Source organism: Apteryx rowi, unplaced genomic scaffold, assembly GCF_003343035.1.
Source record: "Apteryx rowi isolate R43461 unplaced genomic scaffold, aptRow1 scaffold_247, whole genome shotgun sequence".
In the NCBI taxonomy this organism is placed as follows: Eukaryota; Metazoa; Chordata; class Aves; order Apterygiformes; family Apterygidae; genus Apteryx; species Apteryx rowi.
This window is the reverse complement of record NW_020448830.1, coordinates 1034826-1053379: the sequence shown is the minus strand read 5'-3', so window position 1 is coordinate 1053379 and position 18554 is coordinate 1034826. Positions and strand designations below refer to the sequence as shown.

The 18554-nt window shown below is 49.1% G+C and overlaps 1 protein-coding gene across 15 annotated transcripts in view; it reads left to right on the top strand.

The window, feature by feature from the left end:
• Positions 1-18239, top strand: part of LOC112966523 — an 18830-nt gene extending 591 nt beyond the window's left edge. For 2 of the 15 annotated variants that reach the window (XR_003253628.1, XM_026066713.1), the window contains exons 2-3: positions 560-631; positions 15676-17854. Coding sequence is in view for 4 of the 15 variants with exons in the window: in XM_026066713.1 (XP_025922498.1) it covers positions 560-631; positions 15676-15953 (350 nt within the window). In the remaining 11 variants the exon portion in view is untranslated. Of the gene's footprint in view, positions 1-235; positions 2138-5745; positions 5883-11358; positions 12591-12820; positions 13069-15675; positions 17855-18224 lie in introns of those variants that run through there. The other 13 variants (XR_003253624.1, XR_003253627.1, XR_003253625.1 and 10 more) reach the window with 13 other exon arrangements.
• Positions 18240-18554: the final 315 nt, after the last annotated feature.

The window sequence follows — 18554 nt, the reverse complement described above, 5'->3', positions numbered from 1 at the left end:
AAGGTCGCGTGCCGGCCGGAAAGGGATGGTCCCGGCCGTCTCAGCGGCGCATGCGCCGGGGGGGCTGCTTCCGCCGAGGGTGGGCGGGGGGAGGGGAGCTGCGTGGGCCCCGCGTTTCCCCGCCTTCCGCGGCGTGACGCGGCGCGGTGTTGGCGCGTGGGGGCCGGGCTGGGGGCTCGTGCCGTGGGGCGGTGGCGTCTCGCGCTGGGGGCGGGCGGCGGCGTAACGGCAGGGGGCCCTGCCGGCCCGGGCCTCGCCTCGCCTCGCCTCGGGGGGCGGGAGCTTTTCCCGCTGCCCCACGGGCGGGGGCTCTGCTCCTCCCCGCGGCCCTGGGTGCTCTCGCCCCGGCCCCTGCGCCGCAGGACCGGCTGCTGTTGGACGTAACCCCCTCAGCGAAGGCGCTTAGCCCTTCCGACGGCTTCCTGATAGCGACTATAGCCGTAAAAGATCCTTTGTAACTTAAAGTTGAGTTAGAATTGCTGGCTCCAAGCAGATACAAGCTTTTCCTTTGTGCCAACAGTGTTATGATTTGTAATTGCAATTTTTTTTTTTATTCTAGGCTATAGTGTAAATAGTGAAATTATTGAAAGGTGTTCAGACTTCAACAAATTTCCTCTCCGTTGCATAGGAGGTAGGACTTTCTGATATACAGTGGATTACTCTAAACTGTTGGAAATGATGCAAATCCAGCCTTGTCATTAGCCACAGAAAGCATTTTTAAATTGTATCCAAAAAGTGCTAATGTTGAAGATATTAAAAAAAAAAGTTAAAAATAACATAGCTGATACTTGATTTAGAAAAGAAAGTTTTAATTTTTAGGTACACATAGTGTGTTGCTGAGATCAGAAGCTGCATGGTCTCTTTCACACTTCAGGTTTTTCCTTTTTTGTTTAGCTGCAGTGCAATGGCATATGCTAAAACTGCATTATGAAAGCTGAAAGGTTGAAGATCTGTGTCAAAGAGATAAGGAAAAACGTACCTTTCAAAGGGGAGTGTCGGTTTCTTTAAACTAAGTGCCTAGTCGATAATGCTGTTTGCTTTTGGCAGCCTACTTAGTTCAGATATGCTTTTCGGTCCTAGATATTTTTGTTTTGAGCAGTGCCGTTCCCAAATTCTGAGTAATTTTTTCAAAAAGAAAAAAAAACCTAGGAAGAAAGACTATCTCAAGATCTCATAGGTGCATTTTTGGAACTTCTTGGGCCACAGGCAAAGGCAGTTTTGCCTTCCCATTTTAGGGGCTATTTAGTAAGTGTATTCCCCAGTCATAGGAAGAACTGTATTTCTGTTTACTGAGCTTGTGAAGGATAAGTCATTTTGGCAATGAACAGGGAAAGAAGTATCATTCTCAAGCAGTCGTGACATAGGGTAGGTAATGGTTAATTACTTTATTATGTGCCTGAAGCAAACAAAGCAACAGGTTTGTGTGATGGGTTTTTTATTTCTCCCAATGCAAAGTGCAGCTGAAGGAATGGGGGTGTACTGTGCTGAGTTTGGTCAGCAATACTGCAGTACTCATATCTCCTTAAGAATGTACTGTCTCCCATCGCTGACTTTGAGAACTGTTTAACTCTTAAGTGTTGGGAGACATATTCAAGATTGGAAAGCTGGATGGACAGAGACAGAGGTCCTAGAGCAGGATCTGGGACTGGGCATGGAGCTAAGCTGAGAAGGCTCTGTTTGGAGGAGAGAGACAGTGGAAGCAGGAGGAGTTCATGCCCAGGTGTCACTGAGTGCCCTGCAGGACAGGCTCAGCTGCTCTGTGTCCTGCTGGTTCTTGTCTTGTCCCTTCTTCCTTCCCTGACAGCCATCTTCAGGCTGCTCTATTCCTGGCCTCGTTACAGCCATCTCCTTTCAGCCACATCCTCTGTTCTGTTCCTATGACCTCCTCTACCAGATGCATGTCACCTTCCTCACTTAAAAAACACCAGAACAGGGTATCAGGAAAAACTGATCAGTGTTTCTAGCTTCACTTATCCTTTACTAGCTAGAATCAGAACTGTTTAACTCCTTCTTCCTAACTCCTGATGCCTTCACCAGTGGCTACAGTATTTCCTCCTTAAGAACCAAGTACTCAAGGCAAAGACATTCGAGTATTTTGCTGCTGTTCCTGAGTCCTCCAAGTGCCACACAGTAATTGGTGAGTGTTATATCCTTGGGGGAACAGACTTATTACCATATTTTTATGACAGTTTGTAATCTGTTAAAGATACAGAATCAAAAAAGTAAGACTGGGGGAAGCTTAATACGTGTCCTAGCCCATTCTGCCTTTCCCCAAGAGAGATCACTGTATCCACCTCTGACTGAAATTTTTTTAAACCTGTTAATAAAAATTCTCGATGGCAATTCAGTAATCTCTGAGGCAATCTATTCCAGTGTTTTACTCTCCTTAACTTGGAAGAGATTTTCCTAATGTCTGACCTAAGTTCCAGTTGTTGCAGTTCCTTGTTCTGTCCCCAGTGGAAGTGTAAATTATTTTTTTCTTTTTTTAAAACTATTTTTCCCCTAACAAAGACTTGTTCTTCATATGCTTTGGGAATTGTCCATCCTGGTCTTGCAGTGTTGGCACAGGAAGTGGGTCAGACTAGAGTGGATTCTGGCACAAGTAGGTATCACGTTTCAGATGGGCACTGCTGAATTAGCACGTTTATGTGACAGTGATTTTGTGCCAGGGTCTACTGCTTGCTATTCCAGAACATGTTGCTATTGCTCTGCCACATGCACACTGTGTGCATGATGAGGTGCCAGTCCTTTTGTGCTGTGGGTCTTTGTGTGTAGCTTCACTTTGCTGCAGGGCTGATGGTAGTAGCATGAGAGGTTGATGCTGGAGAAAAACCATGGACCTTCACTGCACCAGCTGCAGTTCACCCGTTTGCCATGAGAACCTGGAGGGCCAAGCCACAAACGATGCTTTGCTGAGTTCTTTATGTAAAGTCTTTTATAGTTTTTCGCTATGAGACTGTCCATTATGCATGACATGTTTCTGTATTTCTTGTTCCATGGATGCTGCTTTGCCCTAAACTTCTCTCACAGGTCTCGGTCCAGGCCATTCAACCATTTTTATCCTGGTCCTGCAGCCTTTGAATCTCTAGCCTGGCATCTTCTAATCCAGTGCCGAACCGCTGCTGGCTCTGAAATGTCAGTGCAGCTTCTCTAGTGCAGCCCTGCAAGCCCATAACTAATTATCTCAATTCACCCGGTGAGCCAAAGAAAAGTGAGAGGACTGATTGAAAACAAAATGCAAAGTACAAAGAGGAAAAACAAAAGGCAAGACAAAACTGAACTTGCATATGACTTATAGGCCAGTGTGAACTTGGGAGAGGGCAGAGAAAAGCAGGGTAGCTGCCAAGGTGGCCCTGCTGGACTAGTGTTTCTGCTTGTGACCACACAGTGCCTCCTGCAGCCTGGTGTTGCTGCACTAGGAGTGGGTCTTTGGCAGCAGTGTTAGCATGGTAAAGATACCTGGTGGCATGCAGGGGGCATGGAGGTACTGCTCATGCACAGTTTGAGGAGGTGGCTGGTGGTGCTAAGGCCTTCCTATGAGGCCCTCATTATGAGGATTCCTCATACTTGAATGAGCTCTTGTTGAGTCTGTGCTGGCATAGCTAAATTGCAGGTGCCTCCTCACCTTGCTTTGTGCCTGCTCTGCAATGCTGCTTCTTGTTCAGGACTGTGCAGGTCTGCTTGCCGCGCTCCCCTTTCCCATTGCCATAGCAAATTCTGTGCTGCACCTGTTGTTTTGGGGGTGATTTGAAGCTGTTGCATCAGTTGCAGGAGGGCCTGGGCAAACACCTGTTGTGGGAGTCAGGCAGGAGGCTGGAGAAGACTTTCATACAGCAAGTGCCCAGGAAGTGCAAACAGAGGATCTAAAGGCCTTGCATTTGAAGGAATCTGATGACACTGGCCAGAATGGTGTCAGGCTGTGAAACCCTGGCCTGGACACATGATGACAGACCCAGCATAAAAACTGCTAGTATGAAGTTAAGCCATCACAATTTTTTGAACAAATTTGATCCACAATGAGGAGTTTACATCAGTGAGTGCTTCATGGCACACATGGCTTTTAACCCAGTTTTAGGACATTACAGCTCAATTTATTGTATAATCAAACCCTGGCTCCTGTTTTTGGAAGGACTCAGCCAGCTTGCCTTAGCCCTTAGCACAACATGGGTCTCCCAGCCAAAGCTGGGACCCTGTTTTTCCCCCCTCTGCTACTGGCATCATAGTGGAGTTTTTGTCTCAATTCAAAGCGATCCTACAGGCAGTTAATAGCTGCCAGCCAGAACAGCGGGACCTTTTCCCACTTTACTGTATCTTGGTGAGAAGGGACTGTTTTGTTTGCCACCCTCTCCTTGCCTAGGTGACTTATCTGTAAGAGCTTTAGGGATAAACGGTGCTCCCATTATGCATCAAAACTATTAAGTTAAGGTGCATTTTGTGGTGTTTGTGGCTCCCACTGTGCTTTTGGTTTACAGCTGGGAACACACATGGCCAAACCTGGTGCTTTCAGAGTAGACAGGGAGCAAGGCCCTGCTGGGCCATCCTTTAGAGGGCACTGAGTGACCATTTGTGGTTCCACTGGTAGCTGAACAGATCAGTAACTTGTTGCCACCGAGGGGAGGACCATTCCCCTTTCCTGCTCCTTTTTTCCATTGTCCTCGCTGCTTTCTACCCTTCTCCAGCCCATGTGGTCCTCACCACTTCCTTTTTTTTTTTTTTTTTAATTAGTTTTGAATGCTTCAATGGCTTAAATCTGCACACAGAGTCAGAGCTGACACAAGATAAGCAGCAGGGTGCATGGCTGCGTGGCCCAGGGACAAAGGAAGACTGTTCCAGTGCTGATAAAATGTTAATCAGCCTTATGGCCCCTTATGAAACTATGTCCTTTGTGGCACAGTTCTAGAGGAGTAATTAGCACCAATTGTTTGGTCAACCTGTTTTGCCCAAATGTGAGTAGAGTGGAAGGTGATAGGTGAAAGGATAAAGTATTGGCAAAAGGACTGAAGAGGGAGATGGTGTGTCAAGAGAGATTACAGGCCCTGGGACTGAGAAGTGATCTGATGGGAGGAAGATATCGACTGGCTGGAGGAGGGAGAAAGGACACTCTTCCAGAACAAGGGAGATTTAACTAAAGAGCAGAAGTGGTGCTGGAGGCAGGGTTTAACATCTAACCTCTTTGGCGCCTGTCCCCTTTATCCTGACAAAAAGACAGAGCCCAAATGGTGTGGAAAATACATGGTGGGTCTCAGGCTAAATCAGTGCCCTTGGAAGCAAGATGCAAAAAATGAAGTGTGCTTTGTCTAATGTTTATAATGTGGCAGCAGTGGGAGCTGAACTCGGGCCTGCAAAGAGAGGTCTTTAGCCAATCAGAGCCTCCCAAAACTGCCTCCATACCTCTTGCCAGAGTAGCTCCTTTCTCCCTGGGTTTTGTACAAGTCTACCAAAAAGCAAAATCTGTGAGAGGAGGAAGCTGGCCTGGAAATGGAGCCAGAACCTCCTATGCATAGTGATAACCACAGGGCCCAGGCCAAGAGTGGTGGGCCTCTGACCCCCACTGTGTGCTGTGTGTCAGGTGTCCTTGCTTCCTCTGCAGCTTTTTTTCCCTGCTGACTCTGCTTCCCCTGGTATAGGAGTCAAACCAATTCAGTCACCTGGCAGCCACAAAGGGCAGATAACAAAATACCTGTTGAATCACAAATCAGCTATTCATCTCAACATAATGCTACACAAATTCACCATCCTTTCTAGGAAAACATGAAGGCTCACTGCCTTACTTTGATGCTGTGGAGCTGAACCAAATAGACTATTATTTTCAAGTATTTGTTGAACTGGAACCACCTCGGTCACAGTTGTCCTTGAAGAGGAGCTGAGCTAAAGCACTGGCTGTTTGGAGTTCTTGGCAGACGTTGCCCGTAGAACTGCAGAGTACAGTGGGGAAGGGAGCTCAGATGCACTGCTATTGTTGTGTGGCTCAGAGCATCTGAATATTTCAAGGCTTTTCTGCTCTGTAACAAGGCTCACCCACCTCTCAACATGTGCACCTTGACATCCTTAATAGAGTATTGGCTGGGCTGCCATTTCCTCAGCATTAGGGGCCACTTTAGCCCGTGATAATAGCTCTGGGGTTCCCTTCACATTCCTTCTCTCTGTTTCTTGCTTTTAAAGGCTTGGATTGTGACTAATGAATTGGGATGATGAGGAAGTCTCTGGGCCTGGATCTCCTGTCCCATAGACCATCTTGCATTCACCCACTGAGCTTATGGCCCTTTTAGTGAGAAATACCAACCCCTTGTGGTCATGTTTTGTCCCTACAACTTGCTTGAGAGCCTTCCAGTAAGTGCTTGGTGAGGGTTTCTTTCCCATTGCTTACCTGTTTAGTGAATGTAACAAGACAGCCAGGCACTGATTTGACCTAGGCAAGTGAGTCAGCAGCAGTCCGACCTTGGCCAGGACCGGGGGCTTATGGTGCAGYGCGGGCTCTGTTCCTCGCTGTCACAAGGGACCTGGACCAGCAGCTGTCATCAGGTGCAGCCAGCAGAGAGGCTGCTGGCAGGAGAAGGGAAGGGCAAAGCATGAAGTCCAGGCTGTGTATAATGGATCTGAAACAGGACCAGGAGAAAGGGAGCAAGAGGATTAAGTCTAGCCCAACACTACAGCCTTAACTCAAAACAAGGGCTTTAAAAACAGCTATGGCATTCCCTTTGCTTGGTATGCATGGTCTAAGGTCTTCCTGAGCCTGAGCTCATCTGAGGCAAACTCTTCCATCACAGACCCTGTTGCACTYAGATACAGCCTTTCTCCCCAAACCTATAGTTGTTTTATCTGTACAAGTGACAGAGACCCCTGAAACAGCATCAGTTAGCTGTCAGCCCTCTAGGATGGGGCAAAATCCTATGGACAAGCCATACAAAATGTGGCTTAAAATAAAGTTAACCATTAAATGGTCAGTGATTCTTAATGGCAGTAGTACAGATGCAGTTAAACCCAGAGCGAGTGAGGGAAAATGAGATTAAAAAGAAGAAAAAACACTAAAAATGTCATTGTGAAAACAATCCAAAGTCACATAATATGAACACTCTAAAAGGGACTGTCCTTTGGGCRCTGTGAGCTGCCCCTCTTTGAAAGAATTAGGAAATGTTCTGAGCAGCAGAACTAATAAAATTGGGCTCCCAAAGTCCCCTGAACTGCCCAACCGGCTAAATCTCACTGCCAGTGATGCTATCACTGGGCCAAAGACATGGCACAGCTACCCCAGCACTACCCGTGTGCTGGTGGGCTGGCTGGGACGTGGGCTGAGTGGCTCATTGTCAGCCACCAAACCAGACTCCTGCCCTGTGAGTTCTGCCTCCCTTTCTCTGGACAAAGTCATCGCTCCTCTCTGTCCAGCCACCAATTTTCGCTAAATTTGTAGGAACTCCAGTGTATGTGAGGCATCTACCCCTTTGCTAAACTTGATTGAGGTGTTCTGGGGACACTGGCCGAGAAACAGGCAGACAGGCCTCAGGATTACACAAGCCTCTTGCCTTTAAGAAATACAGAGGAACACAGCATCTTTGCCAAATGGGACACTGAGCTGAGAATGCAACACCAAAGGGAATACCCAGCTGGCACAGGAGACAGCTACGCTAGCGGAGATCTTATTTAYTCAGTGGGAATTCACTGCTGCCGTCTTCCACTGCTTTCAGCAAGGTCTGTGCCTCTTACAAGGTGTGCAGATCTTTCCCAGGTCAGATGCCTCAGTGCTGAGAGCAGCAATGCTCAGGTACTTCAGAGGATTTGAATGTAGGAGTCCTTGGAAACATGCACTTTCGTTTGGATAGGCAGAAATACAATGGCAAACAACAGGGCCTTGATAGCCACATGCATCTGGCTAACACATGGATATAGACCCGTTTCTACTCGTTTTGTTGTGCCCGGTATTTTTTTCCCCATAAGAACAAGCAGATGTTCCATCCAGCTGCACCTTCTAGCTGTGCTGCTGCTGTTTTTGTGGTCTTTGCCTGGCTGTGGTGCACATTATGTGGGCATGAATAAGCAGATATCGGTGTGGTGTGCTGGCAGATTCCCAAGGGATCTGCAATTAACAGTGAACACAATTATCCCAAATCATCTTCAATATTGTGCTAGCGAAGTACAAAGCCTGAGGGCATTGTTACTAGCATGACTTACCAGAGAGGACTAGGAGGGCTCTGACTTCTCCTGGCCTTTTCCAGCAGCACTGTCCAGAGAAGCTCACACCCAGCCTGCGGAGCACATGATCAACATTCCCCGTACTGCATGGCCCTGTCACATGAGTGACAGCAGAATAGTCTCCCTGGGATGAAAAGAAGAATAATGACAGCCCCATCTCCTGCAAGCAGTGCCACTGCAGCCAAATTACTTATTTTCAAAACCAAGTTATCACTGGTTTAGCTATTTTGCATAAAAGCAACTCCCCTTTCCCATCATTAGTGGGGCAGCTCAGAGTTAAGACAGCTCAATTTCTCCACAGAGACACAGCTGGGATATTGCCAGAGTGGAATCCCAGAGCCCTGAAATCTTGATCGAAATCACTGCAAAAGTCTCCACAAAAACTAAGGAGAATTCCTCTACTCCTGCAACTACCCTTGGGCTAAGGGAAAGTGGAACAGAAGRACAGAACTGGCTTCTGGACAGTCTTGATTCTCACTTTCCTGAGTGAAAACAATCCTTTATTTTGCTCCAGAAGGACCAACCCCAATAAGGCATAAGTGTCCTAACACAGACTGATCCACAGAAAGTTCTGCTGCTGCTAGTTAGCTTTGGCTGTCCTTATTCGCTGTATAATTCTTCGTATTTGCCCCACCTTCACCTCTTTGTGATAGATAAAGCCTTCCGTCATTGTAATCAGACAGTGGTTATTTAGGAATAGAGCATCTTGATAAAAGGCTTTCTCTTCTGTGTTTCTTTATCTTGGAAAGTGATTTATCTTCATGCTGTACCAGATGTCTAATCACCCAGGCCTGTCACCCATCTCAGCACTTCTCTGATTTTCTTGCCTATCCTCTTTGCACCTTTGTTTTTATCTCAGAGCCCCCATGAAAACCAGCGATTTCATAGCCAGGATTTGCCTAAGAATGCAGCTGCTGGGGAGCAAACAGGGCCCTGACACATATCATTTAGTTTATCAGAAAGTAGGGTTATACGGTGAGAAACCGCAGACGGTAGGAATACACAACCGGTTGTGCAACTCCCTTCCCTGAAGGAAATAGTTTGTAGTTACCGTAAGCAGAGCAAGTCAGAGCAGTCAAGTGCCCTGCACTCCTTCCCCATGGGGTTCCCCAGCTGCTCCAAGGGGGAACCAAACCACCGTGGAAGAGAGATGCCCTGGAGATAGACGGTGGAGTCCTGGCTAAGGCAACAGGGTACAGGCGCACGATGCAGGGTGCAGTTTTGGGCCATCTCTGAGCCCCTCTGGGTAATCTGCAGAAAGTCTTCTGACACCAGCCAAAGGGCCACGGGGAGAGTTTTGCTAGGTGGGAAAAGTGCATCTGTGAGTAAAACCCCTCACTCCACTCACTGCCACCACTGCTTGTGACAGCGGGGCTCTCTGCAACCCTCCCTTCCCTCCCCTTGGGCTGCCCATGCTGCAGACATCTGCAAATTGCTTCTCTTCACCCTCCTTTTCCACTTTGGAAGATGGCCAGAAAAAAGCCCCACCCAAGAGTTTCCTGTTCTGTGAGCTGCATTTTTTTTTTTAATGTGATTTCATTATTGGATTGTATCTCTCTCGGCTTCCTGTCAGATCTCTAGTGTTTGCTTGGGTTGTTCAGAGCCTCTCCGTCACTGCCCAACTCTCTGTTGGCACCGAGATTYGTGGCTGGAACTTGGCCGCACAATGTGAAACTCTGTCTCTCAGAGCCTGGCTTGGCCCCCCGTGCCCCAGCCCTGCACTGGGAAACAGCCTCTGGGGCAGAGTTTTTGAGTCACAGTATGTTTTTTAAATGTTTCCTAGCTGTCATCATGGTATTTCTAGGCAGTAGGTAGTGTGGATAGCCACATTTTGCAGGTGGTGAAATTGAGGTGGGGTTTCTGCAGGATTTCTTCCTCAGGAAGTTAGCACTGGAGATAAAATTGGAGCAGAGAGGTCTGGGCAATCTGCAGATTGGTCTCAGACTGATCTGGTCTCAGATAGGCCAATGTCTATCTTCTATTTGATGCAGAATATCCCATCTCCCATCAAGGGGATGGAGCACACACTGTCTCATCATTCCAGTCATCCTAGTGGAGTGTCATACATTAACACACAAAGATGATTTCTGTGTTAAACACCAGTAAGTATCACAACTAAATTGTCAGCAAGGACACACTGGCAATAAGGTCTGCTCTATATTTTTGGCCCAGTTACTTTTCTTGAGTGCAGATGATTAGCCAGGGCTCAGATGCCCAGACTTTGCTGCAGGCTGAGTGACACTGTTAGTGTCCTTCTGGGATATACAACAGCTTGGTACGGACAAGCCTTTAGTGGGCTGGAAGAGATTTGCTTAGCTCTTCTCACTCAATCAGCAAGTGACCTCAGGGATGAGGTCCTTAGGCCTTGTGCAGACAACCTTCATATAGGAGGTGGGGGGGTGGGGGTGGGGTCCTTGGATATGGAAGAGGGAATGGGATCTTGGCTAAATATAGATCTTAGCATCGGGACAACAAATTTGAAGCTGTCAATCAAGTTAGCAAGTTCCTACCCATCAGCTGAGCTTGACCTGACCCTGAACAAGGTAACATGTTTCACGTTACCTTAGCTCTCAAGTTACTGTCCATCAGCTGAGCCATTGGTTAGGTTTGATCTACTGCCCATGCCCTCAGTGATGGCTGCTGGTCTGAAACCCAGAAGAAAATGGAAGCCCATCGCAACCACTCTGAAATTCCAGGTTGGATCTGGGAGTCCATGTCTGTCCCATATCTCAAGGTTCATGCAATGAAATGCTCACTTGCATACATGTCTACAGCATCTCCTAAAAACTGTACAAGTAACAGGATGGCACACAGGCTATTTCCTTCACTATTCTCCAAAAATATGGTTACATTGTTAATCAAATCATTCCGTTAGAAATGAATAAATTATACCCCCTGTTCAACTTCAGGGTGCAAGCCAGCCCGTAGAGTCTGGGACCTCTCCTTCCGCCTTTCTTTATTCCAATATTGTACTAATGACTAGTACTATTGTACTAATGACTAGTACTATTGTACTAATTGGTATTCCCATATCGTACTAATTTCTTCCTACTGTGAACTGGGATTATCGGAGCCAAGGCTGTTTTATACACTGTTGTCTCAAATATCAGGATAACCAATTAAAAACAATTACCTTCTCCATCTCCCAGCTCTTCCCCTTGTGTCTTTCAGCTGTTTGCACCAAGAAGATCTGTGTGCTGACAAAAGAGCCTTGTTCTCCACTGCTCTTTTGACTAAGTTCAAATCCTGCTGCACCCTTTGTGCGTGACTCAAGTCCTGCCCCTGCAGAAGCATGGGATCAGTGAGTTGATGGGTATTTTCCATCTAACTGCTACTATCCTACCCTTTTACATCACTTTGAACTATAGCCAGAAAGAAGTGGCCAGAAGCAGCAGTGCCAAGTTGCAACTCCCAGGCATTACCRCTGCTGCTATTTATAATTTCTCCTGTCTGTGCCATGTTGATGAGATAATAGGATAGCTGTTTTGCTAGGCAAACTGTATTTTCTGCCACAAATATCTCTTGCTTTGTCATCATTTCCTTGCTTTAAYAGGAAGACCTTTTTTTTTTTTCCTGAAGTGCCTCACAAATTCCAATAAATAAGAGTGAGACACACATTGGAGCAAGCTAAAATGTTTGCAGTGAAAACCCCTGTATAGACAAGAGCTGTATGAACTGGGAATTGATCACCTGGACTGTGGCTCACCACTTCCTTACTTTCAACAACCAGCTCCAGTGATGACAGTATTAGCCACTTGATGGCTCCTCCTTCATGGGTTACTTGTGGCCTGATCTGGATGGTGCAGATCCCTTATATTGACTTCTGCGAAATTCTTCACCTACTTAATACTTGGCACATAGTATTGAGGCTGGAGGGCTTGACGCACAGTACAGCAGAGCCTAGGTATCCCAGCCAGATAGTCCTATCTAGTTGTTAGTTTCTCTAGAAACAAGCAAGGATTCAAAACATTTCTCTAGAATTCAGTAAAAATTATAGAAGGGAGCGAAATCTGGGCAGTTTTCCAGAGAGCTGAATGGAGAATTATGCCCCTATCACACAGTTTACAGAAGGTTGGCTCAAGAGCTTTATAGGCCAATTAACACTCCCTGCAGTTTTATGGGCTTTGCCATAGCAATATGCTCTTGCACAATTTATGTGTCCTAACTGAAGTTTCAGATTCAAACTCTTAAGAACAGAGATGTGAACAGGGAACCAACATATATTCAGAAGTGTTGGCACCCACTGAAGACATGGAGCGAGGGCAGCCCTTCTGAAACACAAGGTCATAGGAAACTTGCCCAGGTTCATACAAAGCCTGTTGTAGAGCTTGAAGCTGTTCCAGTTCAGCACTCTGCCTGAAAATACTGCCTTCTTTTTTGAAAAGCAGGATTATAAATTACAGGTGAGCTTGAACCAGAAGCCAGGATCTCAAAAATCACATATGCTTTTGGAAACATCTTCTTATTCATGTCCAAAATCTGCTGCTGGTCTCTGCTTCTCTAAATCGTGACTGAACATTCCAGGATGAGCTCAGCTTTCCCTGGAGCTCATGTTGTGTCAATGTAGATTCCTCTCTTATTTCATCTGCACAGCACTACTTTAGCCTGAGCCTAATCTACATTTATTTGACAGAGGGACTGAATTCAAGCTGCCCGTACAAGCCTATTTCTTCCCACCAGAATTCTCCATGTGGATATGCTTGTGCCTCTCCTGTGGGCAGCTTGTTACCCCAAAACAACGTGGAGTAGAAAGTCAGCTTTGGGATATGTGACTTTAAAAGGGAGCTTAAGAAAATTCTCTCTCTCAACATTTTTTTGTGGTGTGATATCTTGTACCATTCAGATGACCACAGAATGGCTTATTTTGTGTGAAAAAATGAACTGGATTGCTCCTTTTTGTGGCCTGGGGGTTTGGGGTGAGGGCTCTTCTACCTATGTTAAAATGTACAAAATTGTGACACTTGTGGATGGTCTCACCTCAAAATCATGCAGTGCCTTGGATGGATGTCTAAGATCGCTCCCAGTCAGATGGGAATAATTAAATTATAAAGCACCAGTCTGCCCCTACCAGCCAGGTTCGTTCGCACCTTGTGCTGCCCTGGTGCCTGGCAGCAGGGGCTGCAGGGGCATCATGAGGCAGTGCCCTGTGCCTCAGTGTCTCACCCTCTCCTGGAGCAAGATGGCCTGGGCAGTGCAACATTTTATTTTGGGAGGTTGAGGGGATTTTCAATGTGCACTGTGCTCTGGACTTGTGTTCAGGAGGGCCAGGAGCCACAGAGGTGAGGTGCATGCTGCAGGCCGGTGCTTCCTGCAGAAATTCATTGTGCAGGCAACTGGAAACTGCCCTGATGCTGGAGGCAGGAGGTGCTGCCCTGCATTAGTGAGCGGAGCATGGTCCTTTCGCCATGCTGCAGCTGGTTGCTGCACCCTGACTTCTGAGTGCCTCTGGGAGATGTGGAGGCTGGGGCTGTCCCACCTCACTGGAGCATCTTGGGCAGCAGCCGGGGCCACCCTGCGCTCCCTCTGCAGTCAGTGGAGCACCTGGGCCCTTCGGGGGTTATGTGGAGCAGCTGTCCATGGTGAGTGGATAGTCAGTGTTTCTCACTAAACGGGGTTGCCTCTCAGGGCCCTCAGCTGCATGCCCAGTTGTTATTGCATTGCTGCAGGCTGGAGGTGCCAAAGCCACAAGAGCAAAGGCAGAGCTCTGCCCCTCCAAAAGCAGCAGGGTCCCGAACTGTGAAGGTGCTAGTGAACCATCAAGTTCAAGCCCATAATGCCTCTACTAGCTCCTGGCCAATGACTAGTTAACCCCAGTTCAATTTTTAACTTTCCCAGCAGACATGAGCCCCGTTTTACCAAGATCATGTGGCCCTCTCAGACACTCAGGCACTGACAAAGCAGTAACCTTGCTGGATTTCCCCTTCTTCCCCTGATGAAAACCATCACTTCCTTCTCCGGCAGGCAGGTGGGTGCCTCCGCCATCCTCCCTGGCCYGCCGCTGTGTGCCTAGTGCTCCCCTGCTGCTGCACACACCTGCAGCAAAGCTGCTGGGCTGCAGGGGCCCCCACCTGGCTCTCGGTTCTGCCCCCTCGCCCCCTCCACTCACAGACAAAGCGGGAGGGTGCCGGGTGCTGCTCCAATCCCCTGTCATTGAGGCAATGCAAACTGCCGCCCTGGAGTGAAGAGCGTCCTGGTCCTCGTGAACATCGGGGGCTGCTGCTGGCAAGTGTGTCAGGAGGGTTTGGGATGCTCCCCCAGAGCAAGCGGGTTTAACCTGGGGCCCAGGTACCTGGTTACCACCGTCTGTCTTGCCTCTTGCCCCCACCAAGGCCGGGGCCTCTGAGGGGATGGGTGAGCCTTCAGCACAGCTTTGTGCCGCGGAGCCAGTGGCATCTGGACACAGCTCCTTGCAACTGGAAAACTGAGTTTTCCCCTGAGCCCTACAATTGCGCAAGGTGGTGAAACATCACATGGTTCCCGGGGCTAGCTGGAAGAGTGCTTCCTAGGACAATGGGCAGTGCTTCACACTGGGGTCCTTCGAGTAAGGGTTTCCTGAAGCCTCCCTCCAGCCCCTGGTAAAAATACACGTTTTTGTGCTCGTGGTCTCTGCATGTGATCSCTCCCACCCTCCAAGGGAAGGACAAGTGAAAAAGCTGCCACCCGTCTCGGACAGTACATGCTAAATCCAGGTGCACCAAGAAGCCTCGGTGTGGTGCAAGATCGGGGAAGAGGGTTTCAAGGCACTCGTGTGACATGGACCATTTCATAGGACAGCGTGTGGCTACCAAATCTGAGGGATGCTCTGGCATTATATGTGAAAATAAGGCCTGTTCTTGGCACAAGTCTAAGAGTAATTTGTAGGCATGGTGCTGCTCTCTATCTCAGTTAGATGTTGATTTCTTGTTATGCTGGGGAACGTGCCTCACTATTTTAGAAAGGCTGCTAATGACTTTCTGAAAGCAAATAAGTTATATGTGCTCTGTCTAGCCAGAGCTGCGCTACCACTCTTCTCCCTAGCAGCGGGWGAACTCTGATCAATCAATTAGCACTGATTAACTAGAAGGGAGATGATGAAAGCTGGCTCAGATAATATAATCCTGCTTCCTGAATCATGGGACGGAGAGTGTCGAGTCAAAGTGCTCCTGATTCGCAGCYGCAGACACAAGTGGTAGAGACATTTCCAGCTCCTTGTGAGCAGCGAATATGTCGCGAGAGCATCAGAGCCAGGCAGGGGGCTGYGTTTGCAGGAGGACGGGGTTTGGAGGGCCAGAGGAGGCTGTGGAGCAGAGGAGGGAAGAGCCACGTGGTGGGATGCGAGCCGGGGGGTCTGTCTGGATGGGCAGGCGGCGGGCCCTTGGGGCAGGCACGGCACGAGCGCCCCACCGGGKCCAGTGCGCGGGGCTGCCTCCGGTGCACCTCATCTCGGCGCTTCCTGGTTCTCCGAAGTTTGCATGTCATCGCTTTAATTCTCTGTTTCCTGGTTTTCAGCAATCCCAGCGTCGCTCCGTGGCAGCACGGTGGCAAACGCAGCCCCGCAGGACCCAAGCGCCTCTGCCTGCCGACGGACCGTTCCCAGGCCGCCCGTCCGGGACTCCGCTGCTCCTGACCAGCTGCAAAGGGCTGGCTCCAGCGAGGAACGGAGTGCGGCACTCTTGTTTGTCGCGGCCCCTTGCCGGGTGCACGGGCTGTTCCCTGTCTCGGGCCGCCACTGGCACAGTGCACCAGAGGAACCAGCACACAGGCAAGCCCAGGGTATCTCTGTTTGACACCCAGCACTGACATGTGAGCAGGCAGAGCTATTTATGTGCATAGTTTACATACACTGTTTTGCCAGGAAAGCTTTATGTCAAAACAGCATACATTCAGGGGAGGGAACCTTTTCCTAAACTAGAAGGTTAGTTTGAAGGCGCTGCCTTGGCTCCCATGATCAGGCGTGGGCAGCAGCGTGCCGCGGTCCCTGCATGGCGAGACACCTGCTGTGCCGGGCTGATGGGGTTTGTGGGGAGCTCTGCTGCAGAAGGGGAAGGCAGCGCGTTAGGGCCACGCTGCAGTAACTTCAGCCTGAACCCACCCTGCCCTGCGCTAACGCTGTTTCTGCCCTTTCCCCYGCACCTCCAAATTTCCCTCTCCCGACAGAAATCCCGTCTGCATGTCCCTCACGTCCTGTTACCTGTCCCAAGCCCTCCCTCACCATGCTGTGGCTGGCGCCGCGTTGGGGCTGCCTCTCCCTTTCCCTCCCCGCATCGTGCGGTTGCTGCAGGGAGGAATAGGGGAGGGCAAGAAGGGGCCGCTCGTCCACCTTGCTCTGCAGAGAAGGGGAGAAGAGGGAGCCGCATTGGGCCCTGTGCCTCCCCTCTGCCTCATCCCTCGGCCCGGGACAGGGGGTTGTCTGCACCCAAGCACCTGTGCCCAGCTCCTTTGTCTCTGGGATGAAGCATCAGGAAGGCACGGCTTTCCCAAAAGCTGCACTGCTTTCCAGAGCTGGGAGTGCTGTAGCAGAGGGTTTGTGGTGAAGACCAGAAGCCCACACTGCTCTAAAGCCCTGTGACTGAAGAGGAAACCCTGGAGGGTATCAGAGGAGTGAGGGAAACATGAGCCAACTGGAAGGGGACACTGGGCTCCCCGGTGAAGAGGGCTGTTTGCTTGGGTTATCTGCGAGTGCTGCCTGGCAGTCCTCTCTCCCTGCACAGGGGTTGGGCTGTTTTCAACGTGTTATTGTGAACAGGCGCCAGAGGCGCTGGCTGTGCCACCAGCCCTGGCCCTGCTGGTGCCTGTAGCAGAGGGGCTGGTGTCGCAGCTCCGGCTTGGGGCCAGAGCAAGGGACGAGCGTGCTCCTCACCACTGCGCTCTGCAACTTCAGACTCACCTTCACAAGGCAATGGGCCAGCAAGGCTCTTCCCTCCTTGTACAGCTGGGGAGCATGCAGATGTGTGAGCCTGCAGTGGGGCCTCACAAGGCAAGAGAGGGGGTGGCCAGAGCATGGGCTGTTTTCCTGGACTGCTCTGTGGACACAGGGTTTGCTTGGCTGTAGTGTAAAACCCATGGGCTGCTCCTCAGACCACAAATATTCAGCATGTTTTCAGAAATCAGAATTGCCCTATTTGTTCTGAGGCATCCGACTGGCTTTATAATAGAATAAAGACAGGGGATCCTGGTTTAATCAACAAGGAGTTCTGGTATATTTGTTCATTTGAAATTGATTGCATTTACTGATGGAAGGCACCCAACTGTGTCAGTAAAAGGGATCAACATACACTTCTAAATAGATTCACAAAGGAATATGGGAAAATCTGTTGGCTGCTCAAACTGAGATGCCTCTGAGAGTCCAATTTTCACCTCTTTACTGCCTTCCCCAGTGTGCTCTGAAGTCTGTTATCTTCCTCCTGTATTGTGATTGCTTACTGACATTAGTCCTTCACACCCTGAGCCTCGAGCACAACAGCAGGTGGGCTGAAAAACACTGCCAACGTGACATGGGGCCTGTTTCAGGTTTTACTGCTGATGCTGACTCCTCTGGGGTCAGACTGTGAAGGAAGAAATAGATAGGTAGATTACAGAGGTGGACATATGGATAGAGGGCATATGTATGTGCGCTGAGGGATGGAGTGCAGTAGAGAAGATACAGAGCTGTGTTACTGACTAATTACAGTGTTGCCATTTGTCTCTCCTTCTGCCCAAGACTGCATTGTCATCTGTCCTGCTAACAACCAGTCCTAGTCAGCCACCCCTGCACTGCCCCTTGAAGGATATGTTAAACCTCTTCAGGCATAGCAGGATGGTTGCACAGGGGCAGGAGTTATTTGGGCTATTCTGTTCATTCCTGATAGTGATAACAGTTGCTCCTCACTCAAGGCCTACCTATGTTTCCTGAGCTCAGGGTGGTGCTAGCATTGGTGCTGTGCAGGGTCTTTCCCAGTGTGTCAGTCTTTTGGACCTTTCAAGGCTTGGGCAAAGTCTTACCTTGCAAGGGAAAGGAAGAGCTAAAGCTTGCAAAAGAGTCCTTAAAGTAATGGTGGGATCTTATATATGCAAGATAGCTTCAGCATTCGTGAAGCTGCGTCTGGAAAACTCTGTCCAGTGTTGCAGCCTTCAGATCAAGAGAGAGACAGATGGACAGGAGCCAGTCCAGTGGTGGCCATGAATATGATTATGGGGCTGGAGAACAGGACATATGAGGAGAGGCTGCGAGAGCTGTTGTCGTTCAGCCTGGAGAGGAGAAGGCCAAGGCAATATCTTCCTGCTGCCTACAACTACCTCTTGGGACGGTATGGAGAAGATGGAGCCAGGCTCTTCTCGGAGGTACACAGAGAAAGGAGAAGAGGCAACAAACACAAGTTTCAGCAAGATAAGTTCTGATTTGATACATT